At 57.2% G+C, this 18,797-nt stretch overlaps 1 protein-coding gene across 1 annotated transcript; it reads right to left on the reverse strand.

The window, feature by feature from the left end:
• Positions 1-4,270: 4,270 nt before the first annotated feature.
• On the reverse strand, positions 4,271-7,603 carry NMUR1 (neuromedin U receptor 1). The gene is made up of 2 exons (XM_031603737.2): positions 6,186-7,603; positions 4,271-5,701 (listed from the first exon to the last, which is right to left on the reverse strand). The coding sequence occupies exons 1-2, from the start codon at positions 7,078-7,080 to the stop codon at positions 5,289-5,291; spliced, it is 1,308 nt and encodes a 435-aa protein (XP_031459597.2). The 5' UTR covers positions 7,081-7,603; the 3' UTR covers positions 4,271-5,288.
• Positions 7,604-18,797: the final 11,194 nt, after the last annotated feature.

An 18,797-nucleotide genomic window follows, 5' to 3' on the forward strand; every position in this document is an offset into this window, starting at 1 on the left:
ACTATGGGGTCGGGATCTGCCTTGTTCAGCCCGTGCCCCTCAGCCTCGGTATTAACCGCCCACTCCGGCACCGACCCCTCTTCTGCGGCGCTGCGGCAGCACTATAGTGTGAGTCCTGGAGCAGGGGAGTTAAGAACAGCCGGCGTGATGCTTGACTTGGAAGGACCCCCTCAGCTGCACTCCTATCCTTGGAGAAAAATAAACTGTGTCCACACGATGGATGACGCTGAATTTTGTTCAGTGGGAGATAATATTCCTGTGGGGTTTTATTTCAGTGCATGCAGTATTGGGTGTAAATGGTCCCGGGCAGCCCCTGGCGCTGCCCCCCCCCCCCCCCCCCCCCCTCCGTTGTGGTATTACTGGAGTCCAGCCCTGTCCCCCGGCTCCAGGCTCACCCCCGTATTCCCTCTGCCTTTCCAAGGCTGCTGGAGAAAAGCCCCTCACCTGGGGGAGAAAATCTGAAGAAAAGAGGTGGGGGCTGAATGAATGAAGTCATGCATGGTGTGAGGAAGCACCCCTGGAACCTCAGGGGGACCCGGGATCCTCTTGCAAGCTTGCAGACAGACTGACATCATAGGGAGGAATGGAGCTAGGACAGGGGGACACTGCTAGCATCACTGTGTCTGTCACACGCATGTGTGGAATATGATCACTCAGACTCCCACCCTCCACATGCTGCAGGAGCACCCCTGAGTGCCCAGCGTGCACCAAAGCCACATGTTAGCTCTGCAGCACAGCTCAGAGGGAGCCTCAGGGCCAAGGCAGGGCTGCAGCCATCTGCAGCATCAGCGTGGAGTAATGTGGCCAAAACAGGTTTAGCAGCTCTGTTTGTGGCAAAAACGCTGCTTAGGTGGAGGAATAGGGACCCGGAAAAGCAAAGGGCCACCCCTAGAGAAAGTGCTCTGCCAGGAACCAGTGTGGCAGAAAGCAGTAGAGGACGTGGAAGTGGCCTGGTGGCACTTGGCCCTGTGAGCCCAGCATTGGCTGGTGTTCCCCAGGGGATGTCCCCATAGTCATCTCATGAATGAACCCCCAAAACCCATGGCTGGAGCAAAGAGAACCAGCCTGGGACACAGATTTGGGACCGAGATGCCCCCTGGGACCAGACGTGCAGAGACAATGATTTTCCTGCTGGAGGTAGTGTCAGCCCCCAAACCTGGTGTTGAGCACAGCTGTGTTGTGTCCCACTGAGCTGTGAGCCATTCCCTCAGAGCAAACAAGTGCAGACCATGCTGTCAGACCCTTATTTGATTTGTCTCCATACGGCGCTGCACCGTTTGCCTTCATTACTTTCTCTGTCCCTTGCCATAGTCCTGTCGTGTAGCATCTGTCCAATAAAAGGCCTGCTAATATAATTTATATCCAGTTGTCACTTTCTGCCTCACCCAGGAGAATGGGCTCCCTGGGTACGCCGTGCCTTGGAAAAGCAGTAATCCTGAGTGGAAGAAGTGACATCCTAGCAGATTTTATTGCTACGTACAGCTTTGGGAAGTTATATTTTGTGGTCTGGGTCCTGGGATGGAGAGCTCAGGATGAAGTTTCCTCTCGAAAATCCTTTCTGAGAATGAAATGAGCTTCATCCTCAGAAAAGTGGTGAAAAAGCAAAGTGAGGTTACAGGAGCCCCAAGCTGTGGGTGGTGTGGTGTTAGTGCAGCTTTGTGCTTCAGCCATAACCCTCTGAAGGATGTATTGAAGGAACGAACGAGCTGTAGGAGGATGGCACATGGGAGCAGAGCATCCCGAAGGCACTCACAGGTGCTCCATAAGGAGGAACCAGTGGAAACCTAAGCACTAGAAAGGAAATTGCAAGAGAAATTAAGAGTGGCCGAGTGCTAGTGGGGTCATTGTGCATGGGGACAGAGCTGAGCAGTGGGGAAGCAGGAGAAGGGGTTTGCATTTGGGGCTTGCATTTCTCCCTTTGCTTTTCTGGCTGTGCTGGCAGCTGACAGGCAGCAAAGGAAAGATAATGAGAGAAATCTGCTCTGCCTCTCTGACAGCTTTCTCCAATGTGTCACGTTCAATTGTTCCAACAGGAGGAGATGAAACTTCCCTGGCTGCTGCAATGAACACAAGGAGAAATGAAGCCCTGTAATTAAAGCTGCTATAACTGCCTGGCAGCAGGGCCAGCTCTTGGGATCCTGCTTGGTTTTGGTGCCTTGGCTGTCCTAAATATATAGAAAATTAGATGAGTTTTATCTTCTTCTAGTCTGGACATCACAGCCTTCCTTTTCACAATGCAAGGTGCTCCATCCTGCCTGGGCCTTCCTGAGCTCCGTGAACAACGTCAGTGACTGTGATGGACTTTTCTTGGAGGGGTCCATGGGCAAGACCATGGGCAAGCCTTAGAGGGTACAACGTGCCTGTCACAGACCTACTTTGCCATTCACTGGCCAAGGGGAAGGCAGGAAACACACTGAGGACCAAAGCACCCATGTCTCTTGTCCCCACCCAGGTGACCATCACCACCCTACCTTGAAGACAACACTCCCCTTGACCCCAGACAGCTGCCCCACATGCCATCATGCCACCTCTCATCCATTAGCTGCCATGCTAACTGTTCATCACTTCCCTTTCTTAACCAAACTATCCCCATAAACCAAAGCAGGTGCTGCTGGGACATCAGTTCCATTGTCCTTACCATGTTGCAGCAGGAATAGGTGCAGGTGATGCTTGGCTGCTGGTGGCCTTCATGGGCCAATTGTCCCTGCACACTGCTGCAGGGCTGGGGAAGGGATCTGAGGTCCCTCTGTGCTTCCCACGGCCCTGCTGGGAGGAATGGGATCCGAGCACATCTCTGACACTGATGCTCCATCTCCATTTGCACAGCCCTAGTCCCAGATCCAGCCACAAGGGCTTTGCAAACACTGTCCACGTGAGCTTTCCCCCACCCACAGCCATGTGAAGCAAGCAAAAACCAGCCCCTCCCTCGGCTTTTGGGGAGGGGTGGTGAAGAATCTGCTGGCATTCCCAGTGCCATCCATCACAGCTCCAACCGTCTGGGAAAACTGCTGTAAAACTGAGTTTTGGCTCTGTCAAGGAAAGAAAAAAAGCCATGGCCGTTGCAAACAATGCCGGCACAAAAAGCCTTACAAGGCTGGGGCAGCCTCACAGATGGATTTCTTTTTAATCCCCGAGCGAAGGTGATAAATCTTTGAATTGGAGGCACCATCAAGGGGTGCTGCACGGCCAGGGGGATTTGCTGTGCCGCGGTATGAGCACGTGGGGTTTGGCCACAGCGGGTTCCAATGGGATCGGCTGCTGGGAAGGCACTGCTGTAAATCTCAGAGGATAGATGACAACTTTTGAGAAGCGGCTCTTGGGAAATGAACCATTTGGAGAGAAGGTGGTGGTGCAGAGCTTGAGCCAGGCACGTGCTCCGAACTGTGAGGACAGAGAGATGTGTCCCTCGGTTCAGAGCAAACCTATTGCAGGCATTGTTTTGGGGACATCCTAGCACTGTGGCCATCCTGCCCCAGGGGACATCTGATCCATGGCTGATAGCATGGGTGGGAGATGTGGGTGTGCCTGCACAGCCCCAAACTCTGACCCCATCACTCATCCATGGCCTGTCCCAACCATCACCTCTGTGCCTAGCCCCCAGCAGCTGCAATCCCTCTGATTCATCCTGCAGAAGCACCAGCCACATATCTGTGCAAGCACTTGGCCAAGCCCCCAGCAGGGATGGTGACATGGAGCCACAGGTTTGTCCCCATGTGCTGTCCCAGAACAGTGGCTGGAGGAGTGAGATTTGCCCTCAGATTCTCTTTGGGGTGATCAAAAACAAACCTCTGAACAGCCCCAGGATCACCACCTGACACACACTGCTGGACTATCACCACCACCATCTCCTGCATCTCAAAGAGCAAACTGAGCAGCCAAGAAGAGGTGGTGGGGACACATGGAGCATGACTGTGCCAGGGGACAGCTGGGGACATGACCCAAGGGGGTCACCTTCTGCTGTCCCTTGGCAAAGGTATTAGTCCCCTGATTTCCCCACTGCCCCAGGCTGGGGCATGATGGACCTGAGACTCCACTTGCTGTCGCTGCGCAATAGAATGCTATCGCCTGCCAATTAAAAAGCCATTCCCCAGAGGTTTCCAGCTGGGGAAGTGTCCTTGTGAGGCATAACGGGGCAATAACAGCCATCAAAGAGGCATCCGTCACCTCCACCCGTGGCTGCCTGGGATCAGGAGCAATGGGAGATAGAGAGAGGAGAAAATGGAGATCAATGCTCTTTGCCATGTTGATGTGATCTGGAGAGCAGCTGAGAGGATCCTGAAGGGCAGAGGTTAATGCAGCCCCGCATTCACCTGCACAACAGGACCCCAAATGGAAATGCTTTGCCAATGGGACAGGGGCTGTGAGCTGGGGCTGAGTCAGCAGGGCACAGGAGGGAGTTTGTGAGCACACATCCTGGCTGGGGGAAAATTGGGGTGGGAAAGTTGTGTAAGAAGCAGCTCAGCCTGCTCTGATAGCCATGGGGAGGCATTTTGGAGTGCTGATATTCCATCCTGTGGGAGGATCCTGTGCGCACCAGGATGGCAGCAGCATCGATCCCAGACAGCAAATCGATCAGCCCCTCCAGCCGGGGGGAGCCAGCCTGCCTGCCCACCTGCCGTGGCATTTTGTGACATTTTCCCAGCAGCATGTCTGGGGACAGATTGATCATCTCCATTCTGGGGCGGCCCCATGCATTGTGTGTCCCACTCACACCTTCCCTGCATCAAGTGAGCAAAGACCCTGGAAAGCCATCAAGGCCTGGTGGCACATTTTGGGCATCATCACCTTCCCCAGCAACTTTATTGCACAAAGATGTGGGGATATGCAGGAGGGGAATGAAGGGATGGTGCCCATTATAGTTGTCAGCACATGGGAAGATGGCTGCGTGCTGGGGACAGGTCTGAGTCCCAGGGAATGCAACTAGGCACGAATTGAGGAAGAATGGCTCTGATCTGTGATTCTTGGGTGAGGAACAGCTCATGCAGGGTGGGAATGAGGGGGCCCCTGTGACAACATGATGTCCTGGCTTTGTCTGGCCCCAGTGCTGAGCGCAGATGATGCAATGCAACCTGGGCATAGTGAGGCAAGGGATGGTCACTGTGTCCCTGGAGCAGCCAAAACAAGCAGCCTGGCAGCACACCTGGAGAACCAGCCCTGCTCCTGGTGGAACAGCACGGTGATGCACGGCCCCATCGCTCCCCTCCATCTTGCAGACGGATGCTGTGGTGATGGTGATGCTGACGATACGGTGGAGAAGCTGTTTTGATTCCTCCATGTCCTCTTGCTGTTCAGCAGAGGGATGTGGCGTGTGTGACAGCCTGGCCACCCTCCATCTCCTCCATCTCCTCCATCTCGTACTCCTCAGCATCGGAGAGGGGCAGCCCATTGGCACTGGGCATGGGCTCACACTCAGTGCTGCGGGTGGTGGTGTGGGTGATGCTGGGTGAGTGCTTGCATGAGCCTGGCGGGTGCTGGCCGGGGTGGCACATCACCTCCTTGAACATCTCACGGAAGCGGGTGGACATCAGGTTGTAGAGGATGGGGTTGGCAGCCGAGCTCAGGTAGAAGAAGATGCCTGAAATGATGTGGACGTACTGGAACATGTGGAGCATGGGGCCAGTCCAGGTGGAAATGAAGCTCCAGACGAGACGATCGGTGTGGAAGGGGGCCCAGCAGATCCCAAACACCACCACCAGCACAACTGCGAGGAGCCAGGGGATGTTGTTAGTGGGGTATGGGACTCAACATCCCGATGCCCTTTTCTGCCACCATATTTGGTGCCCCAATGCTGGGGAGGCAGTCAGGGGCTGCTGGGGAAAGGGACAGGGAAGGGAGAATAGTGGGACAGAGGAGTGCTTTGGTCAAGCCTCAGGTCAGAGCCTCATGGTCATGGGATGGAGTAGGGTTGGAGTCAACCATAACACCCCAAGGTTGTAAGGTACAAGAATCTGGGCTAGGGAAGGGAGAGGTCCACCACTCCAGCCTTGTCCCTTACCCTTTCTTACCTAGGGCTCTCCTGGGTGAGCCACCACAAACAGACCCCATCACTGGACCACAACCACCAGCTCTGCCTTTGCCCCCACAGTGTTCCTCCAGGATGACCAAGGATGACCAAGACCTCAGTTTCCTCCCAGCACCCTTCCAACACCCCCATTGGCTTTGCCTGTCCCCAGTCTCAGACTCACACAGCATCTTCGTGACCTGCCTCCTCTTCACCTTCTTCTGTCCCCGGACTCTGTGACAGTCGCTGTCACCACTGGACTTGGCTCCCAGGGCCTCCAGCATCTTTTCTTTCTTGAGCTGCAGGCCGATGAGCAGGTAGAGGATGCTGATGGTCCCCATGGGCAGGAAGAAGAAGACGATAGTGGTGATCTGGATAATGAGATTGTAGGTCAAGCGTGGCTTCACCAGGGTGCAAATCTCCGAATCAGGCACGCGGCCCCGGCCAGGCACATAGAGAGGTTGCAGCCCATGGATGCTGGTGTTGGGGATGGAGCAGATGACTGACACCACCCAGATGGTGATGATGACCCTCTTGGCGTGGTTCCTGGTCACCACATACTTAGCTTTGAGTGGGTGCACCACGGCAATGTAGCGCTCCACGCTCAGGGCGGTGACGTTGAGGATGGAAGCGAAGCAGACGGCCTCAAAGAGCAACGTCTTGAAGTAACAGCCCCCAGCCCCCAGCAGGAAGGGGTAATTGCTCCACATGTCGTACAGCTCCAGCGGCATCCCCAGCAGCAGCACCAGCAGGTCAGACACAGCCAGACTGAACAGGTAGTAATTCGTGGGCGTCCTCATGAAGCGGTGCCGGAGGATGACGATGCAGGTGAGTGTGTTGCCCACTGCCCCCACAGCAAAGATCAGCAGGTAGATCACGCAGACAGGGATGAAGAAGTTGGATCTCCGAGGCCCTAAGTATTTATGTCGCAGCTGCTCCTCCGTCAGGTTGGCATCTTTGGGGTCGAATAAAGCATCAGGGTGAGTCCTGTTGCAGAGGTCGGGGCTGGGGGGCTCCATGGGGAAGTCTCGCTGGGACAGGGAGAGCTCAGGGCTGGAGCAGTTGATGTAGGGATTCATGGCTGCGGGAGACGTGGCAGTTCACCAGGTGTTCTCCCAAACCCTCTGCTGCTCCTGAGCCCGATTCTCTCTTCCCATCAGGGTTACAAGACTCTGCCGATCACTACAGCTCAGCACCCCCATCCTGCCCCAGCCAAAGCTTTTCCTTTGGGAAAGCACCCATAATCTTCCAAACCTCCCCCTATATGAACCCCACGCTCCCCTTGCCCCGCTTCTCATCTACAAACAGCCCTGGCATCTCCCTGACCCACAGTGGCCCCTTCATCCCACCTGTGGGGACACCATGGCAGGGCTGTCCCCTCTCCTCTTATCCCACAGGACACAGCCCCAGAGCCAACCCCAGACTGCGCCATGCATTGCCCCAGCTCCAGCTCCCAGTGCAGAGGCGCTGAGAGATAAAATAGCCGAGGGGAAAATTCATTCTCCTCTCCAGGAAGGACTTACGTCTCGCTGGGAAGCTCCGGACGCAGGATGAGGTCCCAGTACCCCTGTATCAGACGGGGTCGGACGGGGAGGGAAAGAAGGAGGGGATGGAGACGTCGCTGCCTTAAGAGGCAGGAGAAAGGAATCCTGCTTTCCACTTGGAGCTACGCTCTCGGCAGCCCGCTGCCCCTCTCCGCCAGCTGCTGCTCTCCTCCGTCAGCGAGGGGCTCCCGGGGGGCTTCCTCCCGTCCCCAAACCCAGAACCCAGACCGGGGGCTGGAACCTCGCCGGCAAAGCGGCACAGCGGAGGAGATGCTCTTCAGGAGGGGAGAGGAAATACGTTAAAGTCATAAACTCCATTGACTCGAGAGAGTCCCGGGGGAGGGCAGCACGGCCGTCTCCATCCCCACCAGCAGCCTTCACAACGCGCTGATTTGCCATTTGCGTAGTGAAGGAGGCATCGATCAGCGCTGCTCTGCCGACACTAGCGGACGCGGGGGCTGGAGTTGGACGGAATTCTGCAGGGAGGGCGCAGAAGGAGCCAGCGGCTGCTCGAGGTCTCCGGGCTCCCAGATGTGCAACCCCTCGGTCCTCCCCATCGCCGGCTGCGGAGCGCTGCCCGAGCTGGAACCCATCACTGCTGCTATCGCGGCATCGCCTCTCGCTGTGCATCGGGCTCGGAACCCTCCCGCTGCCTGTCCGAACGTCTGTCTATCTATCTGTGAGCTTGTCTGTCTGTTTGTCCGTCTGTCTGTCTGTCTATCTGCCTGTCCTCTGCACTGATCAGCGCCTACCGGCTGCAGGGTAACAGCCCCGCTCTGCAGGCACGTGGACACGTGCACACGCACACCCCCCACACACCCCATGCGTTCAACATGTCCCAGTGCACCATGACAAGTTGCCTGTCCCCTCTCCCCCCGCAGCTCCTCTCTCTCCAAAAACATGTGCTTTTCTTTTCTTTTCTTCTCTTTTTTTTTTCTTCTTTTCTCAGTTTCAGCCCAACTTCCAGCCTGAGGAGCAGCTGATCACCCAGCCTTACGTCTAAGCCCAAATCATGCCCTGGTGGCTCCATTGGAACATGTGGTTGTCATGTCTGGGAGTGGCTCCAGCAGCCCCTATGACTCCTGCTCCTGCCTCCAGCTCCACAATGTTTTGCTGCCTCCAGTTGGCAGGCAGGGCTGAAGGCTGAAGGCTGCCAGGATTTTCCAGGGACCAAGGGGTCTCCCCTTGTCCCCCCACCATAGAAGCTCAGAGTTGGGGGTCTCTGCTCTGCTGTGGCTCCATGGCACTTTGGCTGCACAGCTAGAGACATGCACCCACTGCCAGCATCATCCTTTTGTCCCCTTGAGGATATCAAGGGGTTGGTAGGGATCCAGGGACCCAGCACTCAAGGTGGGACCTTGAAAAGTGTTATCATCTTGGTTCCATCCTGGCTGTGCACAAGATGGAGAGGATGGAGCCGGGAGAGAATCCAGCAGAGCTGGGTTTGGGCAGGCGAGGCAGGGATCTTGGAGAAGGAGATGGGAAAGAGCAGGCAGGACAGACCTACCAGGACAGACCTTTTGCCTCCTGCCCTGTGCCACCTCTTGCACCCAGGCTGAGCCCCAGCGCAACTCATTGTATTCAGCACCTGCACCCGGGCAGTGCCGGCTTGGGGGAAGCACAGGTTTCTCTCCCTGCTCCTGACTGATGCCCAGGCTGTGTTCTTCCCATCCACACACAAGGTTGGGATGAGTCCATGTGGCACAGAGGCTGCCTCAAGGAAGGAGAGCTCCTGAAAACCTCTCCACCACCATGGCTCTTGGGAAGGGTTCATGCCTCCCAACAACTGCACGCTGCTTCCCATTTTTATCCCTCAACATCTGTTTCTTGCTACACATCCCCTGTGGGCCCAACAGCACTTCAGAGCAATCCATTCCACTTTTCAATTTTCTGATAAATGAAATCATTAGAAGATGGCAACTCCTTTTCCATTACTGCTCCATAAAGAGGAGGAGCTGCGTATGGGGCACGGCCCTTCATCCCATTCCCCTCATCGGGCACTTTATTTCCTAAACCCTGCCTGGCTCACTTCTTGCTGGCTTCACGCTGTCAATGTCATTGATAAAATTATTAAGGAGCATCTGTTCTGGCTTGTCCCCGTGACCGCCAGGGGACACTGTAAGCTCTGAAGTGATGAGGGATCCTACGGGATGCAGGTTGGTAGCCGGGATGCTCTGCCCCAGATCTCCCTGTGAGCCCCCTCCCAGCTCATCTGTGAGATCCCAGGAGGGGGCATTTCTTTTTTTTCCCCACAAACCGGGCTGAAAGGAGAAAGGAAATGAATGAAAGGCTCATTTATATGTCTGCTAGGATAGAAGCAATCAGCTTTCTGGGAAGAGTGCAATTGGCCTCTACTCCACATGTGCCTCCCCCTGGGTCTGCTGGGGTGCAGAGCAGGAATTGGGGCTCCATGGCAACCATCATTCTGCTAATCAGGGCCGGCACAGACAAGTGCCTTTGCACCTGGCAGGAGTGCAGAGCTTTTACAGGGCTCCATCAGGACCTGGGGATGCTCTCAGCCTTGGGCAGGAAAGGGCCTCCCAGGGAGAAAGCCCATGACACCGCAGGACACCAGGATGGAACCCCATCTCCTGCCCTAGAGCTGCTCTTGGCAAAGAGGTCTTGGTTCTGACCCCAGAGAGCATCCCATCAGCCAAGAATGTGCTGCCCAACCCACAGCATTTTGGGGATCACTCAGATCCAGCAAGACCTCTTCTGGATCACTGAAACAGAGCACAGACTCGGGGCATCCTCCCAGGCATCAGCAAGACACTTTATGGGCTCTATTTATTCCTTTCTAAACCTTCTCCCGAGTGAGTCACCAAAGCAGAGAAATGAGCACTGGGGAGCAGGGATGGCCTCTCCCCATCCCTCACTCACAGCAGCTCTGCGTGCACTGGCGCACTCCAGGTTCGGCTGCTCCGCCAGGATTGATTGCCAGCGTGTTTATGAGCTCACTGCCCTGTGAGCCCCGTGGTAAATATTCATTCTATCCCACACCCAATTTGTGAGCTTTTAAATGGGGCTGGGAAAAGGCCTTTGGCTGGAAGGAAGAAAAAAAAAAAACAAAACGCTTCGAGTTCTGCAAAATCTCATTTGCAAAGAACACCGGGCAAGGAAATAATGTTGCTGTGATTGGATCCCATTTGCCACATAATGACTCACTCAAGATCAGCCCCACCAGCCATAAAGAGCAACAACATCACCACGAAGCACAGCACGGCAGCAAGCAGGGACAGAAGCCAGAGAGAAAGGAGTGAACAGCGGGGTCTGTGTGCGCCCCTGAAGCCTTCTGCAGAGCATCTCTGTGTGCACCCTGCTCCGGCACATGGCCAGGCTGAGGGACAGGGATGTGGGGATGGTGGAGGTGGGGTCCCACACAGCCCAGCCCTGCAACTTCTCAGAAGGAGCAGTGGGGCACTGGCACAGGCTGCCCGGGGAGGTGATGGAGTCATCAGCCCTGGAGGTGTTCGTGAACCGTGTGGATGTGGCACTGAGGGATGTGGTCAGTGGGTGTGGTGGGGGTGGGCTGGTGGTTGGACGTAGTGATTTTCAAGGTCTGTTCCAAACTTAATGATTCTATGTTAGGAGATGCTAACAGGCTCAATGAACCCATGCATGTTAATATGTCCACATGGAATCCACTCTGGGGCACTGCAGACCCCAGGCAGCTCCAGGTGTTAGCTGAGCCTTGGGGACACCCAAGGGATGGAAGATTAGGGAGGTAATTCTGTCCAAGTGAATAGAGATTAGAAGCTCTCAGCCTGATTTCCACACTCAGAGGATGCAGAATAATCAATGGAGCATCCCACCTGTAGCACAGGGTAGGCCCAATCCTACATCTCATGGGCAAATCAGACCTCAGCAGCCCCATCAGGTTACTCCATGCAAGAGGGTGATGGCCAGGTGCACAGCATCACTGCCAGCCCCAAACTGCAGCAGCAGGAATGGTAGTGCTGTGGCTTCTGGTAGATGAGGGAATGAAGCTCCCACAGGCTGGAGGAGATGCTTGGAGCACAGCTTCCACCTGTTGGCTGCAAAGGAAATATATTCAGCTGGTCACCCCATCCTGCCACCTCCTCTTCCAGCATGGAGGCAGCAACCATACCCTGCCCTATTGCCCATTCCTACAGCCCCCAGCCCATTCCTTCAGTCCCGGAATCTCCCCACAGATGGTGCTGGGAAGGGGCCAGGCTGGACTTTTTTTGCTTGCCAGCAGCTCCAGAGGAGAGTGCTGAGGACATGTGTGATCCATGTACTTGGATGGGATTTCCTTCCTGGCTGTGCCAGGCTGATGGCAGCAGGCCTGAGCGGCAGCCCGATGCCACCCGCTTGTGTTCAGCCAAAATAAAGCTCCCAATTCACACGGGACCACTGTGAATCCCACCCCATGTGGCTGCCACAAGTGCCAGGCTGTAAATAACCGAGCAAATCTTCAGCGAATGAGGGAGATTTTCCTCTGGCACAGTGCAGCATCACCGGTGAGGTTTCTCCTCTGCTTTTCCCCCCGCTCCCATCTGCTGGCTATTCCCACCCCACTCACAGAGCCTGGGAACCTGTGAGCACATGGGAGCTGCTGGGAGAGCACCAGGAGCATCCTTCCCAACCCTCCCGTTCTGCTTTGTGTCTGCATCAGCTGACGCTAATTACAGCCCCTAACGGTGCTGGGAGAGGAGCTGCTTCCCTGGGCTCGGTTGTAACGCCAGGCAACAATTTGGATTTGGAGAACGCCTATAACCAGAAATGCGAACCGGGGCTGCTCAGGCACATTTGGAGCAGATTCAAGGGGTTTCTCCCTGGATATATGGGCAGCTGGAGGTGGGGTTCCGATGGGACAGCCATACGGGGGGTGGCAGCTCCATGCGCCTCTTGGCCCGGCTCCCATGGTCGGCGGCGGTGCCGATTCGTGGCTCGTTGGCTCCCTCTGGTGGACATGCGTGGGGGCTCCGGCGCGCTCCGAAGTGGCTGAAGGGACGCGAATGCAGCGGGCAGAGCACGGGGACACGAGGCAGCGGGAAGGGGACACAAGCACTGCTCCAAATGGCCCACTAAGCACGAGCTGAACCGATGGCTTCTCCATCCCACGGGTGCAGGAGGAGAGACGCATGAGGTCGGATGGGATGGATGCTGGCCTCGAGGTTGGGGGTTTCTTTGTGGTCTCCGCAGCAGTCCAGGGGCTCCGACATAGCAGTGATGCACGCAGCTCATCCCCTCCCTCGGACACACCTCCCAGCCCAGCACTTTTGGCAGCAGAGCTCGTGTCCCCCTCTTCCCCCAGCTGTCCCACGTTAGGGAATCACCCGCGTTCCCCATCCCTCCCTCTCCCAGCAGCCCCGCAGCCCCATCGGCTCAACAGCTGCTCAGCGAGGAGCGAGCCAAGATCCCTTCACAGCGCGCAGGGTCTCCGTCTGCCCGCCTCCATCTGCCGTCCTTGTCCCACAGCCCGCTTGGAAGCACCCTACGAGTGGGGGCTGCCCTCATCCCTTCCCTCCACGGGGGTGGGAGAGATTGATCTCAAATGTCCCTTAAGGAATACCCCAGAGACTGAGCTCCGACCCAAACACACCTCTGTGGGGTACAACGTCACTTCGGGAGATCTCATCTTTGTGATATGGGGGCTCAGGTTTGGCACAGTGGATGCTGAGACCTGGGCAGCCCTAAGCCCTGAGCACACCCTGGCTTCCCCCTCCCCATCCCTGCTCATCTCTCGCTAAGTTACTTTGGGTACCACCACATTCACCAGGGACTGGGGTTTGGCCACAGGAAGGAGGTGAATGGAGGAGTGGAGAAATGGATGTCCCATTGATGAGGATGGGGCTGAGCACCCCTCAGCCCCCCACGTCCCCTTCCCCACACAGCCTGGCCCACAGGGCCCAAAGGATGTCCCAAAGTGGTCAGCCTGGCCGTTAGTGCTTCTAAAAATAATAATAACTCACATTGTGCCAAAAAAAAAAAAAAGAGAGAGAGAGAGATTTTTTTGTTGTTTATTTGTTTTTCTTTTTTTTCTTTTTTTTTTTTTTAATCCCCCTGTTTTAATGAGAAGCTTCTGCAGTTCCCCTCGGGAGCACTCCCGCCGTCCTGTCGTCGTCCCCTCCCCGTGGCCATCCCTCCTCCCTCAGTCCTCTGCCCCGTCCCTGCAGGAGGCCCCGTATTGCCCCCCCCCACTCCCCGCGGCCCCCCCATCCCGTCGCCATGGCGACAGTGACCTCACGCTGTCGCGTAGCAACCGCTGACATCATCCCGGTCCTGTTCTCATGGAAACCCGCCGGGGGTGTGGGGTGTGGGGAGGCAACGGCAGCCCCGGGCGGGGTCCCGGGACCACTAACCCCTCCCCCCCCCCAACACCGGAGCCCCCTCGTATGGCGAGGGAAGGGTTAACTCGCATAAATCAGCATAATATAGGGACGTCAGCCCGCGTCAGCCAACTGCAGGGGGTGGGTGGGGAAACGGGAGCAGCACGGGGGAGGGGGGGGGGTGGGCTGCACTCTTCATCGTCCCTAACACGAGCACCCCCTATCTCACGTAGCGTGCACCTTACATCCCACGTAATGTGCACAGCATCCTACGTAATGTGCATCCCATTTCAAAGTGCACCCTGTGCCCTTGCACCCTCCCAGGCTCTGTGTCCTGTGTCACCTTCCCTGGGTGACCCCAAGCCTCCAGTGAAGCCAGAGAGCAGAGCAGCATCTGCATCCCCCAGGACTCTGGGTTCCAGATCAACTGCCCCCACGTGTTGTAGGCACCCACCTCCAAGCACGGCTGTGCTCATTCTCATGACCCCACACACCCCACAAATTCCCCTAAAGCATTCATTTCTCTCTAAGCTTTCAGGCTGCCTGTTTCTTATGGGTTGTGTTTCCAAGGACCCCATGGAGGCGGCCAGGAGGAATGGGGCTGCTAGCCCAGCTCGTGGGGGAACTGCCCTGGGGGTTTGGGAGGGAGCAGGAGCTTGATGCAGGGACCTTTCTGGAGGGATAGAAGTCATGGCATATCCCATAGGGGCTGGCATTCCATGGTGTTGCACTCACAGTGAGGTATCCCGAGGGTAGCAGTGGATTCATCTCAAAAAGGTCAAATGTCACCAGACTGGAAAAGGTCCCCATTTCATCTTCCTTCATCCTTCGTTCCCCACCAGTGGACTCCAAACGGATGGGAGAGCACAGAGGGGGCCAGCTGTGCTTTGCAGTTCCACAGCACATCTTATGACCTTTGAGTCCCCTTGCAAATGTGGAGGTGGTAAATGTCACCGGCTGAGTGGCAGGGAGGGGACACAGAAAACCCCAACAAAGGGCAGCTATTGTCTGTGGGGTGAGGCTGCGGGGTCAGGGGGAACTCACTGAGTGCCCCTCACTCCCACCACCCAGGTGCCCCAATGAATGGGTGGCATTGTTCCCCTGAGCTGCGCGTGGGAGGTGATGCAGATCCCAAATGGGCAGCAGGGAAGAGACGCTGTGTGCCGCCGCCCCATCCCACTCCAGGCCCCATTCCCACATCCCAGATGATCCCGCCTGGGCTCTCTGTTTCAGGACCTTTTATGGCCATCAGTGCTGGCAGAGACTTCCCAGCCCACTGCGTCCCGCCAGGCAGGGACAGGGACAGTGCTGAGGTCACCCTGAAGTTCCACATCAGCTCCTGCCTCGTGACAGCAGTGGTTTAGCGTGGCACACTGATAACTTTGTGCTCGCTGCTGTGTGCTGGGATGGATGGAGCGAGGGATGCTGCCAGATATCCAACAATGGTGACATGAGGTCCCCAAAGGGTCCCACAGGGTCCCAAACATCCCTCCCTGGAGCTGGCTGCAGATATGCGGGTAAAGCGGTCCCTCTGCAATGGGTGAAAAGCACTGCTCCAAATACAGCCCATAATTTCCACTCGTGGCAACAGCTATGGAACAGGTTCTTCAGCGAGCCAGAGCAGGGTGACGGGATGGGGAGAGGCTGGGAATGGAGCCAGTGGGGACTTGGCACCAGCAGCCGGAGCCGCCCCTGCTCAATAGAGAGGGACCTGCGACCCTGGTGGAAGCTGTGCACTGCAGATAGAAATCTTTTAGGGCAGCCAAAGGGAAAATATTCCGGATTTAGTGCTTTCACACAGCTGGAGCCCCAGTCTTGGTGCAGGGACTGGGACACTCAGGGGTGCGAGGTGAGACCCCACTCCCAGTCTCAAATGAGATCCCCATTCCCATTGGAGATGGCACGGGTTGGAGTTTACTGGGCTCTGACGCAGGAGACGTGTGACAGGAGCACTGTTGCCAGGCTCAGGGAGGGACCCAATCGTGCCAGGGTGCTCTCAGCAGATTAAGGACTGGAAGGCTCTGGTAATTACTCTGTGGGATAAAAATAGGCTCGGCTTTATCCTGCACCCTGATCTCCATTGTCCCCACCCAGATGCCACCCACTCGCAGCAGGGTGGGGAGTGGCAGAGTTCCCATTTTGGGGTAAAAAAGAGGGAGAGGGACTCGGGGATGAGATGGTACCTGGCTGGTATGTTCAGAGCTGGGGCTGGAAAGGAGCCTCATGGCAAAGCCAAAGCATCCCTCTGTCCTCAGCCCTGCTGGAATCAGGCTGAAGGACAGTCGAGGTGAAGCCTTGGGGTCTCTGTGGCAGTGGTACACTGGATACTGGGCACACCAGGAGCTGCAGTCTGGCACTGGCGTCAGTGCAGGGCTCCCACCTGCCTGGTCCCAGCAGGAGGGGCAACTGGGGGGCACGGCAGCCACACACATTTTGGCTGGTGGAGCAGCACCGTCAGTGTTTCCTTTGGCAAGGAGATGGTCATGCAGGAGATAGCATGGGAATAGAACGCCTTCCTGCAAGCCCCCTGCAGTCCACCCCCCTGAGCCCCATATCCCCATTCACAGCCACAGCACTGGGGTGCAAGCAGAGCCATGAGTGGACCGTGCACTTCTGCCTCCAGAACAGGCAGAAAGCAACACCAGCCCCCAACATTGCTCATCTGCCCGCCATGCCCCCCCCCCCCACTGCCCTTCTAAACTCCCATTACGAGTACAAGCACTCCTAAACCCACCCCACAGTCCCCGCACAGCCCATGCACTCACTCACACGCTCTTCTACTCCTACCCCATGCCGCACTCCAGGCATCCCAAAATCCTGTATTCACTCTGTACTCTCAACGCTGCGGTATAACGGCTGGGGGTGGCTCAGTCCCCTCGCTCCCTCCTATAGGGACGGCTGCTCCCCTACATCCTACAGAGCCCCAAGCGCAGCGCAATGCTCCGGGCACGGTTCCCCCCAGCCCTACAACCGCCCTGCCAGTATTTTTCCACAGCTTCCACACCCTCAATCTTTTGTTCTTTGCAAACCCTAAATCCGGCCCCATCCCACCAGGGGATTGCATATTCCCTCATACCCTCGCTCCCCCCCCCCCCCCCCCAAAAAAAAAAAAAAGAAAATATAATAAACCTTTGGGAATTTATTCCCCCACCCAGCAAACCCCTCCGGTTGCGTGGCGGTAGCGCGAGTTGGGGATGCCGAGGTTGGGAAGGGGCTGCACTCCCACTGCCGTTTGCCTGCCTGCTCCCGCTGCCTGCTCTTCCGCTGCACTGCTCCGAAGTCACAGCGGTACCGGAGCCGCCGCCGCCGTGCCGGGGCCGCCCAGTGTCGGGACCGCCGGAGCCGGCGCCGCCGCTCCTCCCCTCCTCTGCAAAATCTGCCCCCCCACATCCTTTCTCCTACGGGAACCGTCTCCGATGGCCCCTCCACCCCCACCACTCCCGTACATCTGTGCGCAGGTCGGGGTTTATCGGATCCCTTTCTGCCCGCCCTTAAATCCCTGACCCCCGCAGGATGTTCCTTGCTGTCCCCTCCCGGGGTACAGGTGACCCCCCCCCCAGCACACCCTCAGACCCGGCCCCATGGGGAAACTGGATGTTCCGGTCCCTCCGGGGTATGTTTCACCCCTTATTTCCTTACCTTTTGCAATACCCCCCCGCAGTCATCAGTGCAGGGGGGGGGGGGGTTGCTGTGCCCCGGGCTTACAGCTCTGAGCTGAGAGCAGGGCTGGGTGCCGAGGGGGCAAGGGGCAGGGAATGGGGGAGCACACCCCCCCCCGAGACCAAGTGTGCCATAAGGGACGTGCTGAGACTGTCTGGAGGACGCAGGGGGAACGTGAGGAGCAGAGGGCAGTCCAAGCTTCCTACTCGAGCAATGGTGAATAGGTAACTTTTTGGGGAGGGGTGGAAATGGGGTCACACCCCCATCCCTGCTGTGAGTGACCCACTCCCATCCCTTCTGTGCCGCCGAGCCGAACCACACTGGCAGGGAAAAGGAGAGTTAAAGCTCCCTCCCTCCCATTCCAGCAGGGAAATCTGTACAAATCCAGTGTTATCCTGGCATTTCGGGGCTGGGGCTGTGCCCAGCTCCTGGCAGAGCCTGCGCGGGCTGGCACGGCCCTCCCTGGTGCTGCGCTGAGACCGCGCCAACTCACTGCAGCCCAAGGAGCGATGCCAGATCCCACTGAGCGAGGCCGTGCTGCTGCCTCCTGGTGCCGGGCTTTAGGGATGAAGGCTACGAAAAGGGGACAGCATAGGACGAGGCACTCCTCACCCTATGTTGTCACTTTTAGAGACCTGGTGACACCCGTCCAACTCATTGCATCCGTTCTCTGCCAGGGCTGGAGCAGAGCGGACCGCGTGCGGGGCGGGATGGCGGCGGTGGGACGGGTTGGAGGACGGTGCGCACGAGGGAAACTGAGGCACAGTGGCGGCTCTGCGGGCGGAGCGCTCCCCGGAGGGCGGCGGAGATAACGCTAAAAATACGCCGGGCGCTTTGTTACCGGCGACAATAGCCCGACGTATTTTTAGCTGCTGCGGCGTGAGCAGCGCTGTGACCCTCCCGGCCCCGCTGTCCCAGTCCGGCTCCCCACGGCCCCAGGGGTTCGGGGCCGCTTCCCGGTGCTGTGGAAACGGTAACGTTAGAAACTAAACACAAACACCTCCCGGCTGCCACCCCCGGCTGAGTCACGGCGGTGCCGGCTGCCCCCGCCCCTACCTCCAGATCCGTCCCCGCGCCCCATCCTTGCCCCAAAACCAGTGCCCGGCACCCCCTGGCCCAGCCCCATTCTGGGATTGTCCCCTATGGATGATGCTGCCTCTGCTTTCCCCCATCCCAGGACTACGGGATTAAACCCTGCTGGGTGGCGTCGCTGTCCCCAACCCCATGCCATGGGGACACCTCTGACTGCCCCAAAGCAGATCCTGAGCGCTGCCCTAAAGCAGACCCTGAGGGTGCTCA

Source organism: Phasianus colchicus, chromosome 10, assembly GCF_987193195.1.
Source record: "Phasianus colchicus chromosome 10, bPhaCol1.hap1.1, whole genome shotgun sequence".
NCBI lineage: Eukaryota > Metazoa > Chordata > Aves > Galliformes > Phasianidae > Phasianus > Phasianus colchicus.

Coding starts and splice junctions, on each gene's coding strand:
- NMUR1 (XM_031603737.2), bottom strand. CDS start 7,080: ATGAATCCCTACATCAACTGCTCCAGCCCTGAGCTCTCCCTGTCCCAG. Junction 5,702..6,185: donor GCAGGTCACGAAGATGCTGT/GTGAGTCTGAGA, acceptor GGCTCCTCGCAG/TTGTGCTGGTGGTGGTGTTT.